The following is a 22,319-nucleotide window of genomic DNA, read 5'->3' on the forward strand; positions in this document are numbered from 1 at the left end:
ACCGCTAAGATCATCAAATCTCCAGGCAGAATTCTTCTTCTAATTTCTGTCTGAGAGAAAAACAGTACAACGCCGGTACCGTTTAAAAATAACAAACTCTTGATTGAAGGTAAAACTACACTAAGTCACCACATATCTCTTGATACTTCCTTTCTTGTCGAGAGTTGCAAGAGAATGACTGGGGGGGTGACAGTTAGGGGAGGAGCTATATAGACAGCTCTGCTGTGGGTGTCCTCTTGCAACTTCCTGTTGGGAAGGAGAATATCCCACAAGTAATGGATGAACCCCGTGGACTGGATACACCTTACAAGAGAAATAATATATATATATCTTGATTAATAACAGCGTTAAAGGGACGCTGAACCCAATTTTTTTCTTTCGTGATTCAGATAGAGCATGCAATTTTTTTAAAAAAAATGTCCACAAGGACAATGTCCAAGAACAAATATAAACATTGAACACATAACATAATCCATAAATTATGCATACATTTTTTCATATAATACTGTATTTAACTGTGCATACGTATATATTTCAACTAATCAGCATATTGATATAACATATTCAACTTGCTCATTGACATTCCTTGGAGTTTTTATTTTTCAACCCCCCCTCAGAGTTGTATATGAACTAGAAAATGAAGAAGGGATACAATTATCCTTTATAAAAAAAGTGTTAAAAAGAGTGCAGAGATGCGGGGTAGCCTCACTAGACAAAATCTTATAAAATTCATTCGGAAGACCATCTGGACCTGCTGCTTTATTTAGAGAGAGTTCAGATATTATTTTCTCTATTTCTTCTATGGAGATAGGAGCATTTAAACTATTGGACATCTCTAATGTAATTTTGGGATGTTCAATATCCCTCCAGAAGTCCAAAGATTTCTGTGAATCGCTTATTTTAAATGAGTACAACTCCTGATAATATTCGTAAAATGCGTTTGAGATGTCCTCTGGTTTTGAGATCTGTAGCCCTTTATCATGGAGTTTGTCTATTACAGGTTGTTTTTTCTCATTTTTAATTAGTTTGGCCAGCATCTTGCCCGATTTATTCCCATATCTGTATAGCTTGGTCTCCATTCTTAATTCTCTGTGTGTTTCTTGTGCCAGTACAAAAGGTATCTCTCTCATTTTTTGCCTTAACATATTTTGCCCAGTTTAATGGTGTTTTATCAAGCAGATATTGATTATAAGTATTAGTCAAACATTGACATGACTCCTTTTCTCTGGATCTGATTTTCTTTTGTAAAGCAATATTATATGAAAGTATCTCCCCTCTCATTACTGCCTTTGCAGTATCCCAAAATAATTCAGGGCGGCTCAAAAATTCTTTATTGAAATGTACGTATTCCTTATATTTATTTAAAAGCCAATTCTTAAACTTTGTCTCTGACTTCAGATAGTAGGGAAAAAAAGAAGCGCGATACAGCAGGACGTGGATATGAGAGCTGAAATTCAAGCACAATTGGTGCATGATCTGAGAGGAGAATTGACATTATATCTGATTTTACCCCGTTCATTAACATACGTTCATCAATTAGGAATATATAAATTCTAGAGAGTGTTTTGTGCGCCTTCGAGAGACAAGTAAAGCTCTGAATGGAGGGGTTTTGATGTCTCCAAACATCTCGGAGCGCTAGATTTTGTGTGATTCTTTTAAACATCTTACACTCTAGATTATCTTTTTTTTGTTTCAACTGTTTTACATCTCGTCTTAACCTATCAATTGAGCTTTGTGGTGCCATATTAAAATCTCCCCCCAGAATCAGACATCCTTCTGTGTAAGCTAAAAGTTTAGACTGGAGAGAGATCCAGTAATTTGGGTCAAATACATTAGGGCCATATGTATTGCACAGTGTATACATCTTCTGAGAAATCTTCAGCATGACATACCTCCCCGCTGGATCAGCCTCAAAGTGTATCACTTCAGTGTTAATTTTTTCCCCAATTAGTATTGCTACCCCCCCTCTTTCTCTTCACACTGGGTGCAAAATATATTTCCTTTACCCAATCCGTCTTAAGTTTTAAAGATTCTTCTACCGATAGGTGAGTTTCTTGAATAAAACCAATATCTGTCTGAATTTTTCGGAGCCGAGTGAGAATTGGCTTTCTCTTAATAGGAGTGGTTATGCCACCTACATTCCATGATACTATTTTACATTTATTACTGCGTGTATTCATCTATGTGTAAAATTTCATCTATGTGTAAAGAGATAAAGAGCAGGAGAGAAGGGGCGGGAGAAAAAAAAAAAAAAAAAAGCCCCTTCCGCACCGGGGGAAGTTAAGCACTGAAATTTATGTCTAAACAAACACCTATCTAACCTAAACGTAAAAAGAAAAATAAACAAAACCCACATTTTTTACCATATCTAGGGCCTAAATATTAAATTCAATTATTATCAAGCCGGGGAGTCCAGTGTTTTATAGAAGCTCTCAGCTAGATGGGCTTCTTCAAAGAAATGTACGGTATCATTGATTTTAACCTTTAGTTTATGAGGGAATATTATGGTTGCCTGATATCCTTTTTGTATGAGCCTGGTACAGATAGGAGCAAGCTCCCTTCTTTTGGCTGCAGTTTCAGCAGAGAAGTCCTGAAACATAAGGATTGTAATACCTCCAAACTTTAACTGGCTGTTGCTTACGAAAATACTGAAGTAAAGTGAGCTTGTCTTGGAAGTTTAGCAGTTTAGCTATAACCAGCCTAGGCTTGGTTCTAGCTTTAGTCTCTTTACGAAATGAGCCTATCCTGTGCGCTCTCTCCACTGGAATAGGATATAAAGTAGATGGCAATTTTAAGATTTTAGGCAACATTTCTGAAGCAAAATTAACAAGATTATCATATTGCTGTTCTTCTGGAAGACCTATTATTCTTATATTATTTCTCCTAGCGCGATTTTCTAGGTCCTCTAGCTTATTTTGTATTTTTTGTAAATTAGTATTCACAACTTCAAGATTAGAGCTATGCGCTATTGTTAGGTCTTCCAGGTCCGAGACTCTCTGCTCGGCTTCCTGCAACCTGTTGGAGAATTGGCGGACTTCCTGCGTTAGAGAACAGAGGTCTTGTTTGATTTCAGCTTTAAGAGCCTCAAACTTAGGAGAGAGCGCATCAGATATGTTAGCAACAAGACTATGAATATTGATAGGTTCTTGTACCCCTGGCATATTCAATAAAGCTGCTTGTGTATCCGTGACTGTCTCTTGGTTTCCTTTCATTTTTCTGTCTCTCTGCCTCGCTGCCATGGCTGGAGAAAGGATCTTAGGTGGAACGTGAAGGAATTTATCCATGTGCTAATAGATGAAAAATTACGTAAGAAGGGAGAGTGATTGCGACAAAGATACGCGAGATTGGTGCAGAACTAAAAGTGATTGTGTATTTAAGAGCAAAAAACGTTCGCAAATAGACAAGTGAGGATGGGGATGTGTAAGTGACAATAAAGTGAGGAGGGAAAAAAAAAAGGGGGGGGGGGGGAAGACCCCACACCTAGGGGGGAGAGGGGAAGTGGAAAAAAAGAAAAACCCGGTGATACTTAGTTTAAGTGAAGAAGTCCAACCACGGATGCGAGATCCAGAGGATAATGTAATCACGAGACTATATCAGGTCGATTAACCAGGCCTAGGGGTAGTAAATCTGTTTTTTGAAAGTCGCCCTGTTTCAGTATCTGCGCCTTAGAATACAAGAAGGCATTATTGGTAGCACCAGCAAACAAACCCTAGTTAATCTGGTTTAAATACAGCTCTGATGTTATATATAAAAGGGAAAATATACCTTAGGACATATAGCTATATATAAATATAGTGTAAGAAAAGAAGATGCAAAAGTTATTTCACCTAATTAAGCGTTCAGTCAAAGTTCTGAAAACTGTGTCTCTGCCTCTTTATGTCTTACTCCTTAGGCCCTTCTTGTCTTATTGCACCCCTTGTCTAAATTAATACAACTTTACCAGCAAGCTATGTCAGGCTTTAGTTGACACAGAACATAAGCATATGTTTAGCTGATGTTTTTAACCCTTCAACGACAAAATGTAATTTAGTTTACATCAAGACCCACAGAATGTGAAGAACAATAAATTCTCTTTTAAGAAACTAGTTTCAGAGCTATATAAAACGACAATTTCTCTATAACCTTCCTAGATTACGTAGTACTTTAGCCTCTAAGAGTTGTGTAACACCAATTCACAACAAATGCAATTCGTTACAATATGTTGCAATCCCTTATGAGACAAGTTTTATCTCTTTATAATCATCAGTTTGTGCTATACCTGCATCCAACAAAAGAAAGGCATCAAAGAAACAACAAAAAACAAAGCAGATTCCATTATATATATTGCATTGTTTGGGCTAGAATCTATTCATTACTGGCTAGTAATTTATATTTGAGTGAAATTAGTTCAAACATAGAAAAAAGAACAAAATATTGCATTATCAAGGTGTCTTTCACTCCTTGCTTAAGATGTTATATTGTAGCAAGGCCAGACATTCTTTACTTCCCTTTTCAGAGAGTGTCTTATGTAGAGCCACCTTGCAAGTTTTCCTATGATGGGGCCTCTGAATACATATACTTGCTAAGCTAGTTACAATACCTTCCAGCGGGCCCAGTTCTGTTCAGGAGGGAAGAAACAACCTTCCCCAGCATCTCTATCCCTCAGGATCTGTGCACATGAGAGACTGCACCGGTACTTCTTTCCGTAGGATCAGCTCCCAGCAACAAGCGAACCAGGCACTTGGAACTGGTCAAGGAGCTTTCTCCCCCTTCGAGGGGAGACACAAAGAGAGGAGCCCAGCCTGGAGCATTAATCACTCGTATATGGTCTGCTGCAAAAACAGACCCCCAACCTCCTCTCACGCAGCACCGGTGGGAGAGGAGGAGGGGGAGACAGAGTGTGGCTCCGGGTAAACAGAGCAGAGAGACAAGCCGGGTAGTTCCCTCGAGCAGCGGCACCAAGTCGACTCCACCCGCTTTACTCCAAGTGACGCGAGTCACAACTCGAAAGGGCCGCTACGTCTCCCACACAGGAAGCCTCCGACCTCGAGTGATGTCCTCGGCAGATCAAACTGTAAGTTCAAGGCTCCGGGCCTTCTCGACATCCACTTTCTACTTGGCTGCAGCTTTCGGCAGTGTTTGCATGTATCAGCCCTCTACTTATTTTCACAGGTGGTCACTTGGGAGCCTTCTGTAAGCGTTTTTAACGAGTCGCCAGGAAATACCGGCCGATGTTATCTGAAGTCCTCTTTCCTCCCCCCTTGCACTTTAGAGGGTGTTATTCAGAGTAAATGTTGGTAGCGTCTCTCACAGAGTATCGCTGGAAAGAAATGTTGCTCATACCTCCTCTCTCGCAGCACCGGTGGGAGAGGAGGGAGAGGTGTAAAAAATATTGCATAGGGAAGGAGCCCTGTATTAAGCGTTAGTGTATAGCAGGTATAAGTCTTTTCTAACTGTCGCAGTGGGATGGATTTTCCACTGCCTTGGTTCCGGTAGCGATGTGGCCAGCTGTCCAGGTAGCTGCCCCAGGTACCTGGGGTGAGGCGCGGGAAACTCCGCCAGTAGCTTAGGGACTGGAGCTCTCTGAGCCAACACTTTCCAACGTGCGTTAAGCTCCTCCTCCGGAAGACAGAGCATGCAATTTTTCAGAGCATGCAATTTTAAGAAACTTTCTAATTTACTCCTATTATCAATTTTCCATCATTCTCTTGCTATCTTTATTTGAAGAAGAATGCATCTAAGCCTTTTTTGGTTCAGAACTCTGGACAGCACTTTTTTTATTGGTGGATGAATTTATCCACCAATCAAGCAAGAACAACCCAGGCTGTTCATCAAAAATGGGCTGGCATCGAAACTTACATTCTTCAAATAAAGAAAGAGAATTAAGAAAATTTGATAATATGAGTAAATTAGAAAGTTGCTTAAAATCTCATGCTCTATCTGAATCACGAAAGAAAAAGTTTGGGTTCAGTGTCCCTTTAACTAGAAAGTTTTACTTAGATAATGAAGTCTAAAAGAGCTTGACAAAAGAAAGTTGTGTACAACTTTTTATTAAAGAATATAGCTAAATTACATATTATCACTAAAGTAAAACATAGCTTTTATTAAACGCATTAATAGAAAATACACACAATTGCCATTCAAACCATATTAAAAACACATTATCTCAGCCTAGTTAGAATAATCTGGTGCAGAGGTGATATGGTGCTATATACTGGGATTCTGTGAGTTCCATCAGTCACATAGGTAAATCAAATGAATCTATGCTTATGAATGGAGCTGAATTTACTTTTATCTATCTGTAAACTACAAACCACTGCTGTGTATGAGGTCCCAGGTTGTAAGACAAGCAGTTTAAAACATGGAGATAAACTCCATTTGAGGCATATTTAGCTTACCCAAGTTCTTTAAACATCCTTGGGATCTCCTCTTCAAACTTAGAATCTGGAATTTCATAATCTGGACATATGAAGCTGATCAAAAACGTAAAGATCTTCAGAAAGTCTTTTGTTGAGGGACCTTGTAAAGATTTCACAGTGACAGCTGGAGAATAGCCATTTTCATTAAGAAACTTGTGAAGAAAGGAAAAGAAAAAATAAACCTCAGTGGAATTAATAAAGTAGAAATAATCTTTCATGAAAGCTTAAAAGGCCAGAAGAGTAGAGTAAGGTCTACATTTAATATTCATGCACAGAAGCCTCATTAACCACTAACTACACAAAGGGAAGAGATCTGCTCTGCGAGTGTAATACTGTATTCATGTGATGACTCAAATGTAGTTCAAAATACAATATACAGGGAAACAGAAGATAGTGGCTACAAGACTGACCTCACAAAGTTGTCGGATGCACTGCTGGATGAAGGCTTTGTCGTGCACCGGTCTAGGGTCCTTTATCTTCTCAGCAGCACCAAATGTGCCATACAGACTGTTCCGAGACGTCCCATTGCTTGCTCTGATGTACAATACGCAGTTAATACAAAGATAGCTTGCTAAACACATATTTACTGCTAAATGTTTAACAAATCTATTTGTTCCATTTTAAAGTGAAACTAAATAAATCCAGGAGAATGTAGCATTAACCTCAAAATCATATTCCTCATTAGATCTGAGATGTCTCAGGAGTGTCTGCTCCTGCTTTAGAATAGGGTCTTGTTTAAAAAGATATTAATAGTCATATCTCCCAGGTCAGGATTACTAGGAGAACAAATGAACTATGCCCATACCATCAGAACGAACCCCTGCTTCTGCATTACCACAGGCTTAAAACCAAAAGGCAGGTGTACATTCCAAACCTAACATCGCTAACTGGTGCTTATACTCAACCATTCTTTACTAATTCTAAGGAGTTCTTTTCTAGCGGTTACTACCAATTTACAAAGTTTACTATTGCAATATTAACTAGCCCACATTGCTGCTTGCAGTTCAAAATCATGAAAAAGTTTGTACACCCTCCAATGCAAGACACCGAACCCCACAAGATAAGAAAAGGACTGGAATAGTCTAACATCCTTATGATGTATTAGCTCTGGTAGGGATACGAATTAGAAGCAAAGCGCAAGGTTACGCAGAAAAACATTGTGTGTGAACTATAAAAGGCAATACCTTTTCCCAAAGAAGCTGGTCTTTCGTTCACTTGTTCCAGAAACAGGCTTGGTCATACTTAGTTTACCAAAACCCTGACGGTCTTTCCTAAGGTGGAGAATAAGAAACAAAAAATTATATTTACTTTTCTTTTTAAACCAAAGTAACATGGGGATAAAATTTAGTTTTTTTAAACAAGTCTTAAAAGAAAACCATTGCCTTAGTCTTGCTCCGCAACATAAAATTACAGTTATAGTAAAACAAAACGTATCCATATTTTGCCTACAGCTAAATAATTATTTTACTTTTGATGAAAACCAACAGACACTTCGCTCTAAAACATCTCTTCCAGGAACTCTGAAAAAAGAAGAAGAATTGAACTTTACTTTCGAAATGTTTATTTAAAGGGACACTAGAGTGAGAATTGAACTTTCATGGTGTACACAGAGCACACAAATTTAAGAAACTTTTCAATTGACTATACCATGTGAATGAATTTAATTAGATAAAAGAAGTAAATTGTTTAAAATGGTATGTTCAATATGAATCATTAAATAAAAAATTTGGGGTTCAGGTCCCTTTAATCTACTATGTTTTTATGGCGGCACTCTCTCTCATACACATACATCTTTAGACTTGTTAAATCCCTTCGCCTGCCAACACCTGAGATTTTATATCTTTAAACCTTTATAACTTTTTTGTGCAATATTTTTTTCTAATAATTTTTCTTCGTGTTTGTTACGGTTACCCTTAGTCTCGCTGAGAGATGGACCGCTTAGTAGCCTGGATCCCTATTGCTAAAGAGGGGAGAAGCTGCTTTCCATAGTATTCTATATGAGTCTCGCAAATATAGAATAATCTCCCTTAGCTGCAGTACAGCTAGGATACCCTTCTGCCCACAAAAACGAGTCAACGCTGCGATTGAGGGTCAAACAAGAACTCAGGACTGGGATGCCCAGCCTGCTTTTTATTAAGGTTACATGCACACAGGGCACTCCCAGGGGGAGGAAGCACAAAATCCCCCATCACACATTTAGATAGAGAGCACTGTCCTTTGACAGGCCACAATAGGATTACAGTACTTAAGATAACAAGTTTACAAGTTCATCTTATCAATTAGCAGTCTGGCTCCAGAGGTGATTAGACAATAGTTTCTAAAAGCTGAAAAAAAAAAGTTAACTCTTTATGAAATGATACTTGTTACGGTTTTCTTGGAGCCCTTCTTAGGCGCTGGCTTGCTGGTTCAGGCATTGCTGCTGGGAAATAAGCTCCTTACAACAAAATAACTAATGCTTCTGTAACAGTGTTATTATGAGTGTAACTATATTGTATAAAGTATGTCTGATGTGTTTTGAGACTCTTTTTTGCTTCGCAAAACAGTTAACCAGAGCTCTATGGACGGGCTAACCAGCGACATAAATAGTGCTCAAGTGATCGCGTTTACGTTCAACTTGTAAGGGAGGGGGGGGGGATGCGGAGCCGGCATCCGATTAAGATGGCCGAGCTCCGATGCCCTGACCTAAAAAAGCGCTTTTTCGGCTAGCGACTGGCAACTAAACTAGGGGGAAAACATACCACAGAGAAGAGAAGGTGATGCTGATCTGAGAGAGACCTCCGATATCTCGCGGCATGACCGCTTTAGCGCAAACGAAGTGAAGAGGTGAAATCGCATAGCAGAGTCTGAGATCACATGACCGGGAAGGCCTGCAGCCTAAATACGAGTACTTACTATGCAGTGACTACACCGAACTGCTAAACTACAAGACACAGGCTTCACAAGGTGAACGCTTTACACTGCAGATAAAGCGGCATATCAATCTATGGCCTACAACTTATAACCATATTGCCACGCTTATAAAGAGCATCAGTTACCGGCCTATACTCAGCAATGAGCTATAACTAACGTCAGATAACGATGCAAGTTATATTTTGGCCTATATCTCTATAACACAAGCCTGTATCTACTGCTTCAAACACCGGTACAGTGGAACTATAAGCAAGTCTTTCTTTTCAATTGACTATACCATGTGAATGAATAAGCAAGCATATAATCGGATACAATTAAACATCAAAGCTGCTGCCTTTATAATAGGAATACAACATACACAAGAAGTACCTCTAAAAAATTATGTTTGCCAAAAAAAGGCTCCGTGGAAGAGAAACAATCTAAAGCAAAAAACACTCCAGATCCTTCAGTTAATTCTTTAAAAAAAAAAAAAAAAAAAAAAAGGGGAAGAAGGTCGACCAGCAAATTGCTACCATGCCTGCACTGACACCAACCTCATCTAGACCACCATCTTCCTCCTCAGATTCGGATGATCCCAGTTCCATGAACTGTGTTCACAAAGAGCTCTTATATCTACCTGATTTAAGTTTTTTTTTAAAAATATATTTTTTTGTAACTTTTTTTTTTTTTCCCAGATCCCCAAGACATACACTGTTGGAAAGGTTAGGTGATTACCTTTCCAATGGTCTTGGGGGTTTGTAGTGCTTAGATGCCTGAGATACAGGCTTCTAAGCAGCATTCCCCCTTTCCCTATTCTTGTCATTTTTCAATAAAGATGCGCGGTGACGTCATCACGCAAACGTGAAGCCCCGGCGATGCCTGTCACTATACAGGCCCGATAGCCGGGGTAGGAGATTTCACTCAAGGTGGGAGATTGCTAGCGATGGCTCCGAGTCGTCTTTAGCACCTGAGTGGGAAACTCTGCGACGGCTCAAAGCCGTCGTTGGCACTCCAGGGGTTAAAGAGAAGATAGATAGAAAAAAGGAGATTACCGACATGAGCCACAGGGTGGAAAGACTAGAAGATGAAAATATAACCTTTAAATATGCTTTCACAGATCTACACCATCATGTGGAACAAAATGGCCAGACCCTGCAACATTTAGAAGACAAATTGAAGATCTGAAAAACAGACACAGACATAATAACATCAGAATGAGGCCATAGACACTAAAAATTTACACAATTATCGGCAATCCTTATTCGCACATCTCAGAAATACCCCATCAACTGATAAAGTAGAGATGGATAGGGCTCATAGAGCCTTGAGACCACGACCTGTAGAAGACGCACCTCCCAGAGACGACATTGTCAAGGTCATAAACTATCAGCTAAAAGAAGAGATGATGAAGGCTGCAAGAACCAAATCACATTTGCAATTCGAAGGACCCAATCCACAACTATTTGCAGATTTATCAGCTGGCATTCTAGTTAGGGGTTGCAGTTCTTTACGCCTCAGTAGACATCTAAGAAATCTTGGTATTAATTACCGGTGGAACTTTCCATTCCAATTGACAGATGTACACAAAAGTAGATGTGCTGTTTGCACATCACCATCAGATATAATTGACTGCTGCAGAAAACGGCACCTGAAGGCCTAACAGCTCAGAACTCACCCCCCTCATCTAAGGATCTGAAGAAGACACCATCACTCCCGCAAAGACCTGAATGGTCCACAATCCAACGAAAAAGATCTAAACACCCAGAAACACCTGGGCAACTTGCTGCAGTGGACTGATAGAAGCTGCTACTCCATATGAAGTAAACTATCCTTCTGTGTGTATCTTCCCTCTCACTTCGTTTTTAATATGGCGCACCATGTTATTGAATTATTGTATTGCCTAATATTTCATTGTCTTTAGGCCAGGATGAAATCTGGCTAGTTTGTAAGTTTATTTTTCACCCCGTTATCGTTTTCCTTTTCTTAGTTGCAAGGCAAATTTTTTTGTACATTTATAATAACATTTATAATAACCATACCAAACATTACTACCTTAAAAGGCAATCTCTTCACAGCACACATCAACCAGCACTCACATCTATACCACAAGATCAATTTAAAAACCAGGAACTTCTATTAACTTTGTGTTCCAAAATGTAAAAGGCTTTAATAGCCCACAAAAAAGGTCTATGGCACTAGATGATATGCACAGAAAGGGGGGCGAAGTTATATGCCTGCAAGAAACACACTGTAAAATGGATTTCATACCTAAATACTTCTCAACCAATATCACCCACCACATTCATAGCACGCACCATCTAAGAAAATCAATGGCATCAGTATATGAATCCATAAATCTCTCCCTTTTACATTCCACAAACTAAATGCAGATAAAGAGGGGAGGTTTTTAGGAATTACAGGCCTTCTATATGGAAAACCAGTTGCAATTGTGAATATATACATACCCAACAAAACCCAAGCATCCATCCTCCCTCTTATACAAGATATCCTTACGGGACAACTAATTGTCCATGGTGAACTTAACCTACCTTTTGATCCAAATCTAGATAGTGCTAACAATGCTATTCGAGTAGCAAAAATAACCATAAAGTCTCTTTGGTCCTGGTTTAAAACCCTAGGCCTCCATGATCCGTGGAGATATAGATTCCCTGATCGGAAGGATTATACCTTTTTCTCAATCCAGGATTGATTACATTCTAGTAGATCACCTTACCCTAGCCCAAGTAACAGACTCCAAAATTTCCCACACTTCGTGGTCAGACCACTCTATGGTACAATGTAGAATATCATGGCCCTCTGCTCCACTCCGAATGTTTCAATGGAGGCTAGACAACTCACTTCAAAATACACCACATATCAAAGAAAGCATGGAACACTCTATTTTGGAATATTTTACTTTTAATAATACCCCAGACTCCACTCCAGGAGTCATTTGGGAGGCACATAAATGTTATGTCAGAGGAGAATTGATAAAGGCGAAAGCAGCTAAAATAGACAGAGAGAAATATATTCATATTACCAATGAAATCTCACAACTAGATTTCCTTCGCAAACTCAATCCGCAGGACAAAAATATACTAAACTGTCTTTCTACAGAGAAAAGTTAAACACATATTTACACTTTAAAGCACAGAGATCTGCCTTTTTTCTCCAGCAAAAATATAAAGATGCTAACAAACCAGGTAAACTTCTAGCCAGAGCCCTTAAAACGAAAAGAACCAAAACATACAATTACTCTATTAAAAAAAAATAAGGTTGCACCGATACCACTTGTTTTAAGACCGAGTACCGATACCAATACCTTTTTTTAATGTCATGACAGTTTACCAAGCACAATACAGACTAATTATTTAATATCGCTTCTTTATAATTATGAACTGTAACTCAAAAGACATTTTGAAATAATAAAACAGTTTTCTTTCATGTAATTAGCAAGAGTCCATGAGCTAGTGACGTATGGGATATACATTCCTACCAGGAGGGGCAAAGTTTCCCAAACCTCAAAATGCCTATAAATACACCCCTCACCACACCCACAATTCAGTTTTACAAACTTTGCCTCCGATGGAGGTGGTGAAGTAAGTTTGTGCTAGATTCTACGTTGATATGCGCTCCGCAGCAAGTTGGAGCCCGGTTTTCCTCTCAGCGTGCAGTGAATGTCAGAGGGATGTGAGGAGAGTATTGCCTATTTGAATGCAGTGATCTCCTTCTACGGGGTCTATTTCATAGGTTCTCTGTTATCGGTCGTAGAGATTCATCTCTTACCTCCCTTTTCAGATCGACGATATACTCTTATATATACCATTACCTCTGCTGATTCTCGTTTCAGTACTGGTTTGGCTTTCTACAAACATGTAGATGAGTGTCCTGGGGTAAGTAAATCTTATTTTCTGTGACACTCTAAGCTATGGTTGGGCACTTTGTTTATAAAGTTCTAAATATATGTATTCAAACATTTATTTGCCTTGAATGTTCAACTTTCCTTATTTTTCAGACAGTCAGTTTCATATTTGGGATTATGCATTTGAATTATTCATTTTTTCTTACCTTCAAAAATTTGACTCTTTTTTCCCTGTGGGCTGTTAGGCTCGCGGGGGCTGCAAATGCTTCTTTTTATTGCGTCATTCTTGGCGCGGAATTTTTTGGCGCAAAAATTCTTTTCCGTTTCCGTCGTCATACGTGTCGCCGGAAGTTGCGTCATTTTTTGACGTTATTTTGCGCCAAAAATGTCGGCGTTCCGGATGTGGCGTCATTTTGGCGCCAAATAATGTGGATTTGGCGCTAAAAAATATGGGCGTCGCTTTGGTCTCCACATTATTTAAGCCTCATTTTTCATTGCTTCTGGTTGCTAGAAGCTTGTTCTTTGGCATTTTTTCCCATTCCTGAAACTGTCATATAAGGAATTTGATCTATTTTGCTTTATATGTTGTTTTTTCTCTTACATATTGCAAGATGTCTCACGTTGCATCTGAGTCAGAAGATACTACAGGAAAATCGCTGTCTAGTGCTGGATCTACCAAAGCTAAGTGTATCTGCTGTAAACTTTTGGTAGCTATTCCTCCGGCTGTTGTTTGTATTAATTGTCATGACAAACTTGTTAATGCAGATAATATTTCCTTTAGTAATGTACCATTGTCTGTTGCAGTTCCTTAACATAAGAGATTTTGTTTCTGAATCCATCAAGAAGGCTATGTCTGTTATTTCTCCTTCTAGTAAACGTAAAAAATCTTTTAAAACTTCTCTCCCTACAGATGAATTTTTAAATGAACATCATCATTCTGATTCTGATGACTCTTCTGGTTCAGAGGATTCTGTTTCAGAGATTGATGCTGATAAATCCTCATATTTATTTAAAATGGAATTTATTCGTTCTTTACTTAAAGAAGTATTAATTGCTTTAGAAATAGAGGATTCTGGTCCTCTTGATACTAATTCTAAACGTTTAGATAAGGTATTTAAATCTCCTGTGGTTATTCTAGAAGTTTTTCCTGTTCCTAAATGCTATTTCTGCAGTAATTTCCAAAGAATGGGATAAATTGGGTAATTCATTTACTCCTTCTAAACGTTTTAAGCAATTATATCCTGTACCGTCTGACAGGTTAGAATTTTGGGACAAAATCCCTAAAGTTGATGGGGCTATTTCTACCCTTGCTAAACGTACTACCATTCCTACGTCAGATGGTACTTCGTTTAAAGATCCTTTAGATAGGAAAATTGAATCCTTTCAAAGAAAAGCTTATCTGTGTTCAGGTAATCTTCTTAGGCCTGCTATATCATTAGCTGATGTTGCTGCAGCTTCAACTTTTTGGTTGGAAACTTTAGCGCAACAAGTAGCAAATCATGATTCTCATGATATTATTATTCTTCTTCAGCATGCTAATAATTTTATTTGTGATGCCATTTTTGATATTATCAGAGTTGATGTCAGGTTTATGTCTCTAGCTATTTTAGCTAGAAGAGCTTTATGGCTTAAGACTTGGAATGCTGATATGGCTTCTAAATCAACTCTACTTTCCATTTCTTTCCAAGGTAACAAATTATTTGGTTCTCAGTTGGATTCTATTATCTCAACTGTTACTGGTGGGAAAGGAACTTTTTTACCACAGGATAAAAAATCTAAAGGTAAAAACAGGGCTAATAATCGTTTTCGTTCCTTTCGTTTCAACAAAGAACAAAAGCCTGATCCTTCGTCCTCAGGAGCAGTTTCAGTTTGGAAACCATCTCCAGTCTGGAATAAATCCAAGCCTGCTAGAAAGGCAAAGCCTGCTTCTAAGTCCACATGAAGGTGCGGCCCTCATTCCAGCTCAGCTGGTAGGGGGCAGGTTTAGTTTTTCAAAGAAATTTGGATCAATTCTGTTCACAATCTTTGGATTCAGAACATTGTTTCAGAAGGGTACAGAATTGGTTTCAAGATGAGACCTCCTGCAAAGAGATTTTTTCTTTCCCGTGTCCCAGTAAATCCAGTGAAAGCTCAAGCATTTCTGAATTGTGTTTCAGATCTAGAGTTGGCTGGAGTAATTATGCCAGTTCCAGTTCCGGAACAGGGGATGGGGTTTTATTCAAATCTCTTCATTGTACCAAAGAAGGAGAATTCCTTCAGACCAGTTCTGGATCTAAAAATATTGAATCATTATGTAAGGATACCAACGTTCAAGATAGTAACTGTAAGGACTATCTTGCCTTTTGTTCAGCAAGGGAATTATATGTCCACAATAGATTTACAGGATGCATATCTGCATATTCCGATTCATCCAGATCACTATCAGTTCCTGAGATTCTCTTTTCTGGACAAGCATTACCAGTTTGTGGCTCTACCGTTTGGCCTAGCTACAGCTCCAAGAATTTTTTCAAAGGTTCTCGGTGCCCTTCTGTCTGTAATCAGAGAACAGGGTATTGTGGTATTTCCTTATTTGGACGATATCTTGGTACTTGCTCAGTCTTTACATTTAGCAGAATCTCATACGAATCGACTTGTGTTGTTTCTTCAAGATCATGGTTGGAGGATCAATTTACCAAAAAGTTCTTTGATTCCTCAGACAAGGGTAACCTTTCTGGGTTTCCAGATAGATTCAGTGTCCATGACTCTGTCTTTAACAGACAAGAGACGTCTAAAATTGATTACAGCTTGTCGAAACCTTCAGTCACAATCATTCCCTTCGGTAGCCTTATGCATGGAAATTCTAGGTCTTATGACTGCTGCATCGGACGCGATCCCCTTTGCTCGTTTTCACATGCGACCTCTTCAGCTCTGTATGCTGAATCAATGGTGCAAGGATTACACAAAGATATCTCAATTAATATCTTTAAAACCGATTGTTCGACACTCTCTAATGTGGTGGACAGATCACCATCGTTTAATTCAGGGGGCTTCTTTTGTGCTTCCGACCTGGACTGTAATTTCAACAGATGCAAGTCTCACAGGTTGGGGAGCTGTGTGGGGATCTCTGACGGCACAAGGAGTTTGGGAATCTCAGGAGGTGAGATTACCGATCAATATTTTGGAACTCCGTGCAATTTTCAGAGCTCTTCAGTTTTGGCCTCTTCTGAAGAGAGAATCGTTCATTTGTTTTCAGACAGACAATGTCACAACTGTGGCATACATCAATCATCAAGGTGGGACTCACAGTCCTCTGGCTATGAAAGAAGTATCTCGAATTTTGGTTTGGGCGGAATCCAGCTCCTGTCTAATCTCTGCGGTTCATATCCCAGGTATAGACAATTGGGAAGCGGATTATCTCAGTCGCCAAACGTTGCATCCGGGCGAATGGTCTCTTCACCCAGAGGTATTTCTTCAAATTGTTCAAATGTGGGAACTTCCAGAAATAGATCTGATGGCGTCTCATCTAAACAACAGACTTCCCAGGTATCTGTCCAGATCCCGGGATCCTCAGGCGGAGGCAGTGGATGCATTATCACTTTCTTGGAAGTATCATCCTGCCTATATCTTTCCGCCTCTAGTTCTTCTTCCAAGAGTAATCTCCAAGATTCTGAAGGAATGCTCGTTTGTTCTGCTGGTAGCTCCGGCATGGCCTCACAGGTTTTGGTATGCGGATCTTGTCCGGATGGCCTCTTGCCAACCGTGGACTCTTCCGTTAAGACCAGACCTTCTGTCTCAAGGTCCTTTTTTCCATCAGGATCTCAAATCCTTAAATTTAAAGGTATGGAGATTGAACGCTTGATTCTTGGTCAAAGAGGTTTCTCTGACTCTGTGATTAATACTATGTTACAGGCTCGTAAATCTGTATCTAGAGAGATATATTATAGAGTCTGGAAGACTTATATTTCTTGGTGTCTTTCTCATCATTTTTCTTGGCATTCTTTTAGAATACCGAGAATATTACAGTTTCTTCAGGATGGTTTAGATAAGGGTTTGTCCGCAAGTTCCTTGAAAGGACAAATCTCTGCTCTTTCTGTTCTTTTTCACAGAAAGATTGCTATTCTTCCTGATATTCATTGTTTTGTACAAGCTTTGGTTCGTATAAAACCTGTCATTAAGTCAATTTCTCCTCCTTGGAGTTTGAATTTGGTTCTGGGGGCTCTTCAAGCTCCTCCATTTGAACCTATGCATTCATTGGACATTAAATTACTTTCTTGGAAAGTTTTGTTCCTTTTGGCCATCTCTTCTGCCAGAAGAGTTTCTGAATTATCTGCTCTTTCTTGTGAGTCTCCTTTTCTGATTTTTCATCAGGATAAGGCGGTGTTGCGAACTTCTTTTGAATTTTTACCTAAAGTTGTGAATTCCAACAACATTAGTAGAGAAATTGTGGTTCCTTCATTATGTCCTAATCCTAAGAATTCTAAGGAGAAATCGTTGCATTCTTTGGATGTTGTTAGAGCTTTGAAATATTATGTTGAAGCTACTAAATCTTTCCGAAAGACTTCTAGTCTATTTGTCATCTTTTCCGGTTCTAGAAAGGCCAGAAAGCTTCTGCCATTTCTTTGGCATCTTGGTTGAAATCTTTAATTCATCTTGCCTATGTTGAGTCGGGTAAAACTCCGCCTCAAAGGATTACAGCTCATTCTACTAGGTCAGTTTCTACTTCCTGGGCGTTTAGGAATGAAGCTTCGGTTGATCAGATTTGCAAAGCAGCAACTTGGTCCTCTTTGCATACTTTTACTAAATTCTACCATTTTGATGTATTTTCTTCTTCTGAAGCAGTTTTTGGTAGAAAAGTACTTCAGGCAGCGGTTTCAGTTTGAATCTTCTGCTTATGTTTTTCATTAAACTTTATTTTGGGTGTGGATTATTTTCAGCAGGAATTGGCTGTCTTTATTTTATCCCTCCCTCTCTAGTGACTCTTGCGTGGAAAGATCCACATCTTGGGTAGTCATTATCCCATACGTCACTAGGCTCATGGACTCTTGCTAATTACATGAAAGAAAACATAATTTATGTAAGAACTTACCTGATAAATTCATTTCTTTCATATTAGCAAGAGTCCATGAGGCCCGCCCTTTTTTGTGGTGGTTATGATTTTTTTGTATAAAGCACAATTATTCCAATTCCTTATTTTATATGCTTTCGCACTTTTTTATCACCCCACTTCTTGGCTATTCGTTAAACTGAATTGTGGGTGTGGTGAGGGGTGTATTTATAGGCATTTTGAGGTTTGGGAAACTTTGCCCCTCCTGGTAGGAATGTATATCCCATACGTCACTAGCTCATGGACTCTTGCTAATATGAAAGAAATGAATTTATCAGGTAAGTTCTTACATAAATTATGTTTTATGTGCTTGTTGTCACAAAAGTTCACAGAACAGGTTCATAAATAAAAATATTACAATAACATATATTAATAATAACAACAATAAATAACAGCTGCAACAGCTGGGGCTGGAAAGCTACAATTTAAAGGGGTGATTACTGGATGCAATTGGGTTGTAGGGTGCCTATATAAACATCAATCTGACATTTGTACTTAATAAAAAGCTATATAATTTAATTCTGAAAATATTGGGGAAGGAGTATCCCAGTAATTCCCTTTGAGAAAAATGGGTCATTTGCATTCTACTGACTCAACAGAAAATAGGGCTGGTCTTCATATGTTTCCAGGGCTACTTTTTATTCCCAGTCCAGCCCTGGCTAAGGATGTTCCTCAGAGTACAGTATGTTTTGAGCACAATTGCTCAAGATGAGAACTAGCAATATAACAGGCAATCTAGCAATTAGAATCATTTTTCAAAAGTTAGTGGCAAGTTCTTATTAAGGAACAGAAGCATCTCTGCATGTTCAGCTATACCGTAAGTCTGTTTCTGCTATCAGTAAGGACGTTTGACGCTAAGCTGAACAGTCTTTCACTTTTCACACTTCTGCATGGGTCAGAAAGATATTTTTGGGCCATTAAATCTCAGTTTATTAACTGCCCAGTACTTCAGGGGTTTGTCTGAATGAGGTACAGTGATCTCTCCCAGGTAGGCTTCCAGCTTTAAAGTAGCAGCTTTTGGAGCACTGCTCTGACGTACAATAATACAAATAACAGCAATTTGTATTGGCAGAACAGAAGTGAACAATTTTCAGTAAAGTCTCCACTCCAGCTTAAAATGAAATGGGAACATGCAGTTTGAAAAATGCCACAAGATGGCGTATGAGTAGGAATTGGTGGTATCATTTTAAGTATCGGTGCATTTGCACAAGTACTCATGCAAATACTTGGTATCGGCACTGATACCGATACAAGTATCGGTGCAACCCAAAAAAACAAAAACAAATGGTACAACAATAGAGGACATCTTCCAGATAGCATAAGTTTTTAAAGATATTATCATAAAGTATATAATTTATACCCCCTCCATAATCCTTACAATCATGCCCAAAAATGTAACAAATATTTAGCCAACATTACCCTTCCAAGTTTAACCTCTCTGAAAACAAGGAAACTTTAACGTCCACAATAACCGAGGAAAAGCTCAACCAAGCTATTAGATCCCTAAAACCAAACAAAGCACCGGGACCCGATGGGTTATCGGATGCATATTATAAAACATATAATTAACTCCTAGTCCCCCAACTATTAGATCTTTTCCACACAATAAATGAAGGAGAGAAATTCCCAGACACAATGGCCCAAGCTTTAGTAACTGTCATCCCCAAACCAGGCAAGCCCCCGGACCACCCAGCAAATTTTCGCCCTATTTCTTTATTGAACACTGAAATAAAGATGTATGCTAAGATCCTTGAAAACAGACTAAATAAACATCTCCCAAATTTGATATCAACAGATCAGGTGGGTTTTGTCCCACTGAGGGAAGCTAAAGACAATACCACGAAAATTATAGACTTACTGCACCATATACAACAAAAAAACATCCCCACCATCCTGTTATCCACTGATGCAGAGAAAACGTCAGTGGATAACAGGATGGTAAAAATGTAATTTCCCACATTCATATATCCAAAGCATTTTAGCACTATACTCTTTCCCAAAGGTACAAATCAGAATAAATGGAATCCTATCTGAACAATTCGAAGTTAGAAATGGTACCCGACAGGGCTGCCCCATCACCCTTATTGTTCATATTATCCTTAGAATCCCTCGCCTCTGCTATACGCCAAAATTCAAGAATACAAGGTATAGATATTAAAACAAAAACCTACAAGTTGGCCATGTTTGCCGATGATATTCTCATGACAATAACATCCCCGTCCTCTTCTCTCCCTAAAACATTGAAAGAACTAACCTGATATGGAGATTTATCAATTTTTTTTAGTAAATATGAACAAACCTGAGGCATTGCCGATTAACCTAACCCCTACAGATTTATCCAATTTAAAAAAAAAAAAAAAAAAAAAAATAGAGCACTTTCAAGATACAAAATAATTCTTTAAAATACTTAGGAGTCTTACTATCCCCATGCAAAAATAAGCTATTATCTCTAAACTATAACAAAGTACTATCTGAATTTATTAGACTTACTTCAACTTGGTCTTCCAAGAATATTTCTTAGTTAGGTCGAATAAGCACGGTCAAGGTGACATTACTTCCTAAGATACTTTACCTACTACAAACACTTCACATGCCCTACAGAGCTAAATACCTACCCAAAATGCAAAAATAATAGGATGAGTACATATGGAATTGAAAACCACCTAGGATAGCCAAGAAAACCATGTACTGCCCAAAAGAGATCGGAGGCTTAGGGGTTCCCAATCTTACTATACAAAAGAGCTATATTCATATAAAGGATCTGAGCATGGTGCCAGCATTCCAAAACAAATTACAGATGTTGGGTCCAATCAGAGCACGATTTAACAAATTCAAAACAACTTGGACCCCCAAACATCTTGAATGATTGAAAAAATGTGGAATCCCCAGCATAACAGAAACAGTCACAGACTGGCAGTACATTTTAACACACCACGGAGAAATATTGTCCCTTTACTCATGCCACTCTTAAATAACCCTGATTTTCTTTCTGGCTAAACAGGGACCTTCGCCACAATCAACATGATAGAAGATACTATGCCAATAACTACATTGCTAGAAAACAAAACACTAAAACTATTACAAGAGTTACAGGAAATAAGACATAGCTTCTTCACTTCATGGTTTAAATATCACCAAGTCAACCACTTCTTGACCTCCCATAGACAGACAGATAAGATAATAAGAGAACTCTCAAGTTTTGAAAAACTGTGCCTCATACCCACTATACAGACTAAAAGAATCTCCACCTGCTAAAACTTACTACTAACTGCCTCCTTGCCAAAACCACATAAATATACTGTAGCGTGGGAAAAAGAGCTGAAAGAGACCTACTCGAACCACACATGGAAACGCATCTTTCAAAAGCACAGCACACTCGGCTCAGGCCTTAGAAACAAATATAAAAATCTTACAAAGATAGTACCTCACCCCACAGAGGATAAAACATATAAATTTCCAACCGCATCTGGCAAATGCTGGAGATGTGGAGATGAGAAAGGTGATATGCTACACATATGGTGGTCATGTGACATAATTCAAACCTTAGAGTTGTTTAATTATCTTGAACCAAAAGTAATACTATCCAGCGAAATCCAACCCAACCCTTGGTTATGCCTATTCAATCTACAAGAAGGAATTAGATGCAAAATTAAAAATGGCCTTATGCCAGATACTACTCAACTCTGCTAGACAGATTATAGCACTAAACTGGAGGAAAAAAGAAGCACCTACCATAGGGACATGGGAAAATAAAGTTAGCAAAACACTACTACTAGAGAGATACTACTACTACAAAACTAGTCACATGGACCTTTTCCAAGACATCTCATTTTATTGGGATTCATATCTATATGAAGCCAGACAAGCAGATGTGAACGAATAAATAAATATACCATTACAAGCCGAAAAACTAAAAGAACCTATATTGTTTTAATCAATTGCCAAAATTGCCTTGCCTGTAGTTGTTATGTGTTGAATATCCCAGGCCCTATTTAACAGGAGCCAGTTGTACTTTAAATCTATAGGTTACAATATGTATATCCCACACTTTGATACTATAAAGATTTTACACCAATAAGAGTCATTC

At 38.6% G+C, this 22,319-nt stretch overlaps 1 protein-coding gene across 1 annotated transcript in view; it reads right to left on the reverse strand.

The window, feature by feature from the left end:
• The window catches only part of NDC80 (NDC80 kinetochore complex component), a 44,740-nt gene that overhangs the window by 12,887 nt on the left and 9,534 nt on the right, over nt 1-22,319 (reverse strand). The window contains exons 3-5 of the mRNA XM_053705142.1: nt 7,583-7,669; nt 6,809-6,932; nt 6,378-6,550 (exon numbers count right to left, since the gene is read on the reverse strand). Coding sequence (XP_053561117.1) covers nt 6,378-6,550; nt 6,809-6,932; nt 7,583-7,669 — 384 coding nt within the window. The remainder of the gene's footprint in view (nt 1-6,377; nt 6,551-6,808; nt 6,933-7,582; nt 7,670-22,319) is intronic.

This window comes from Bombina bombina, chromosome 3, assembly GCF_027579735.1.
Source record: "Bombina bombina isolate aBomBom1 chromosome 3, aBomBom1.pri, whole genome shotgun sequence".
Taxonomy (NCBI): Eukaryota; Metazoa; Chordata; class Amphibia; order Anura; family Bombinatoridae; genus Bombina; species Bombina bombina.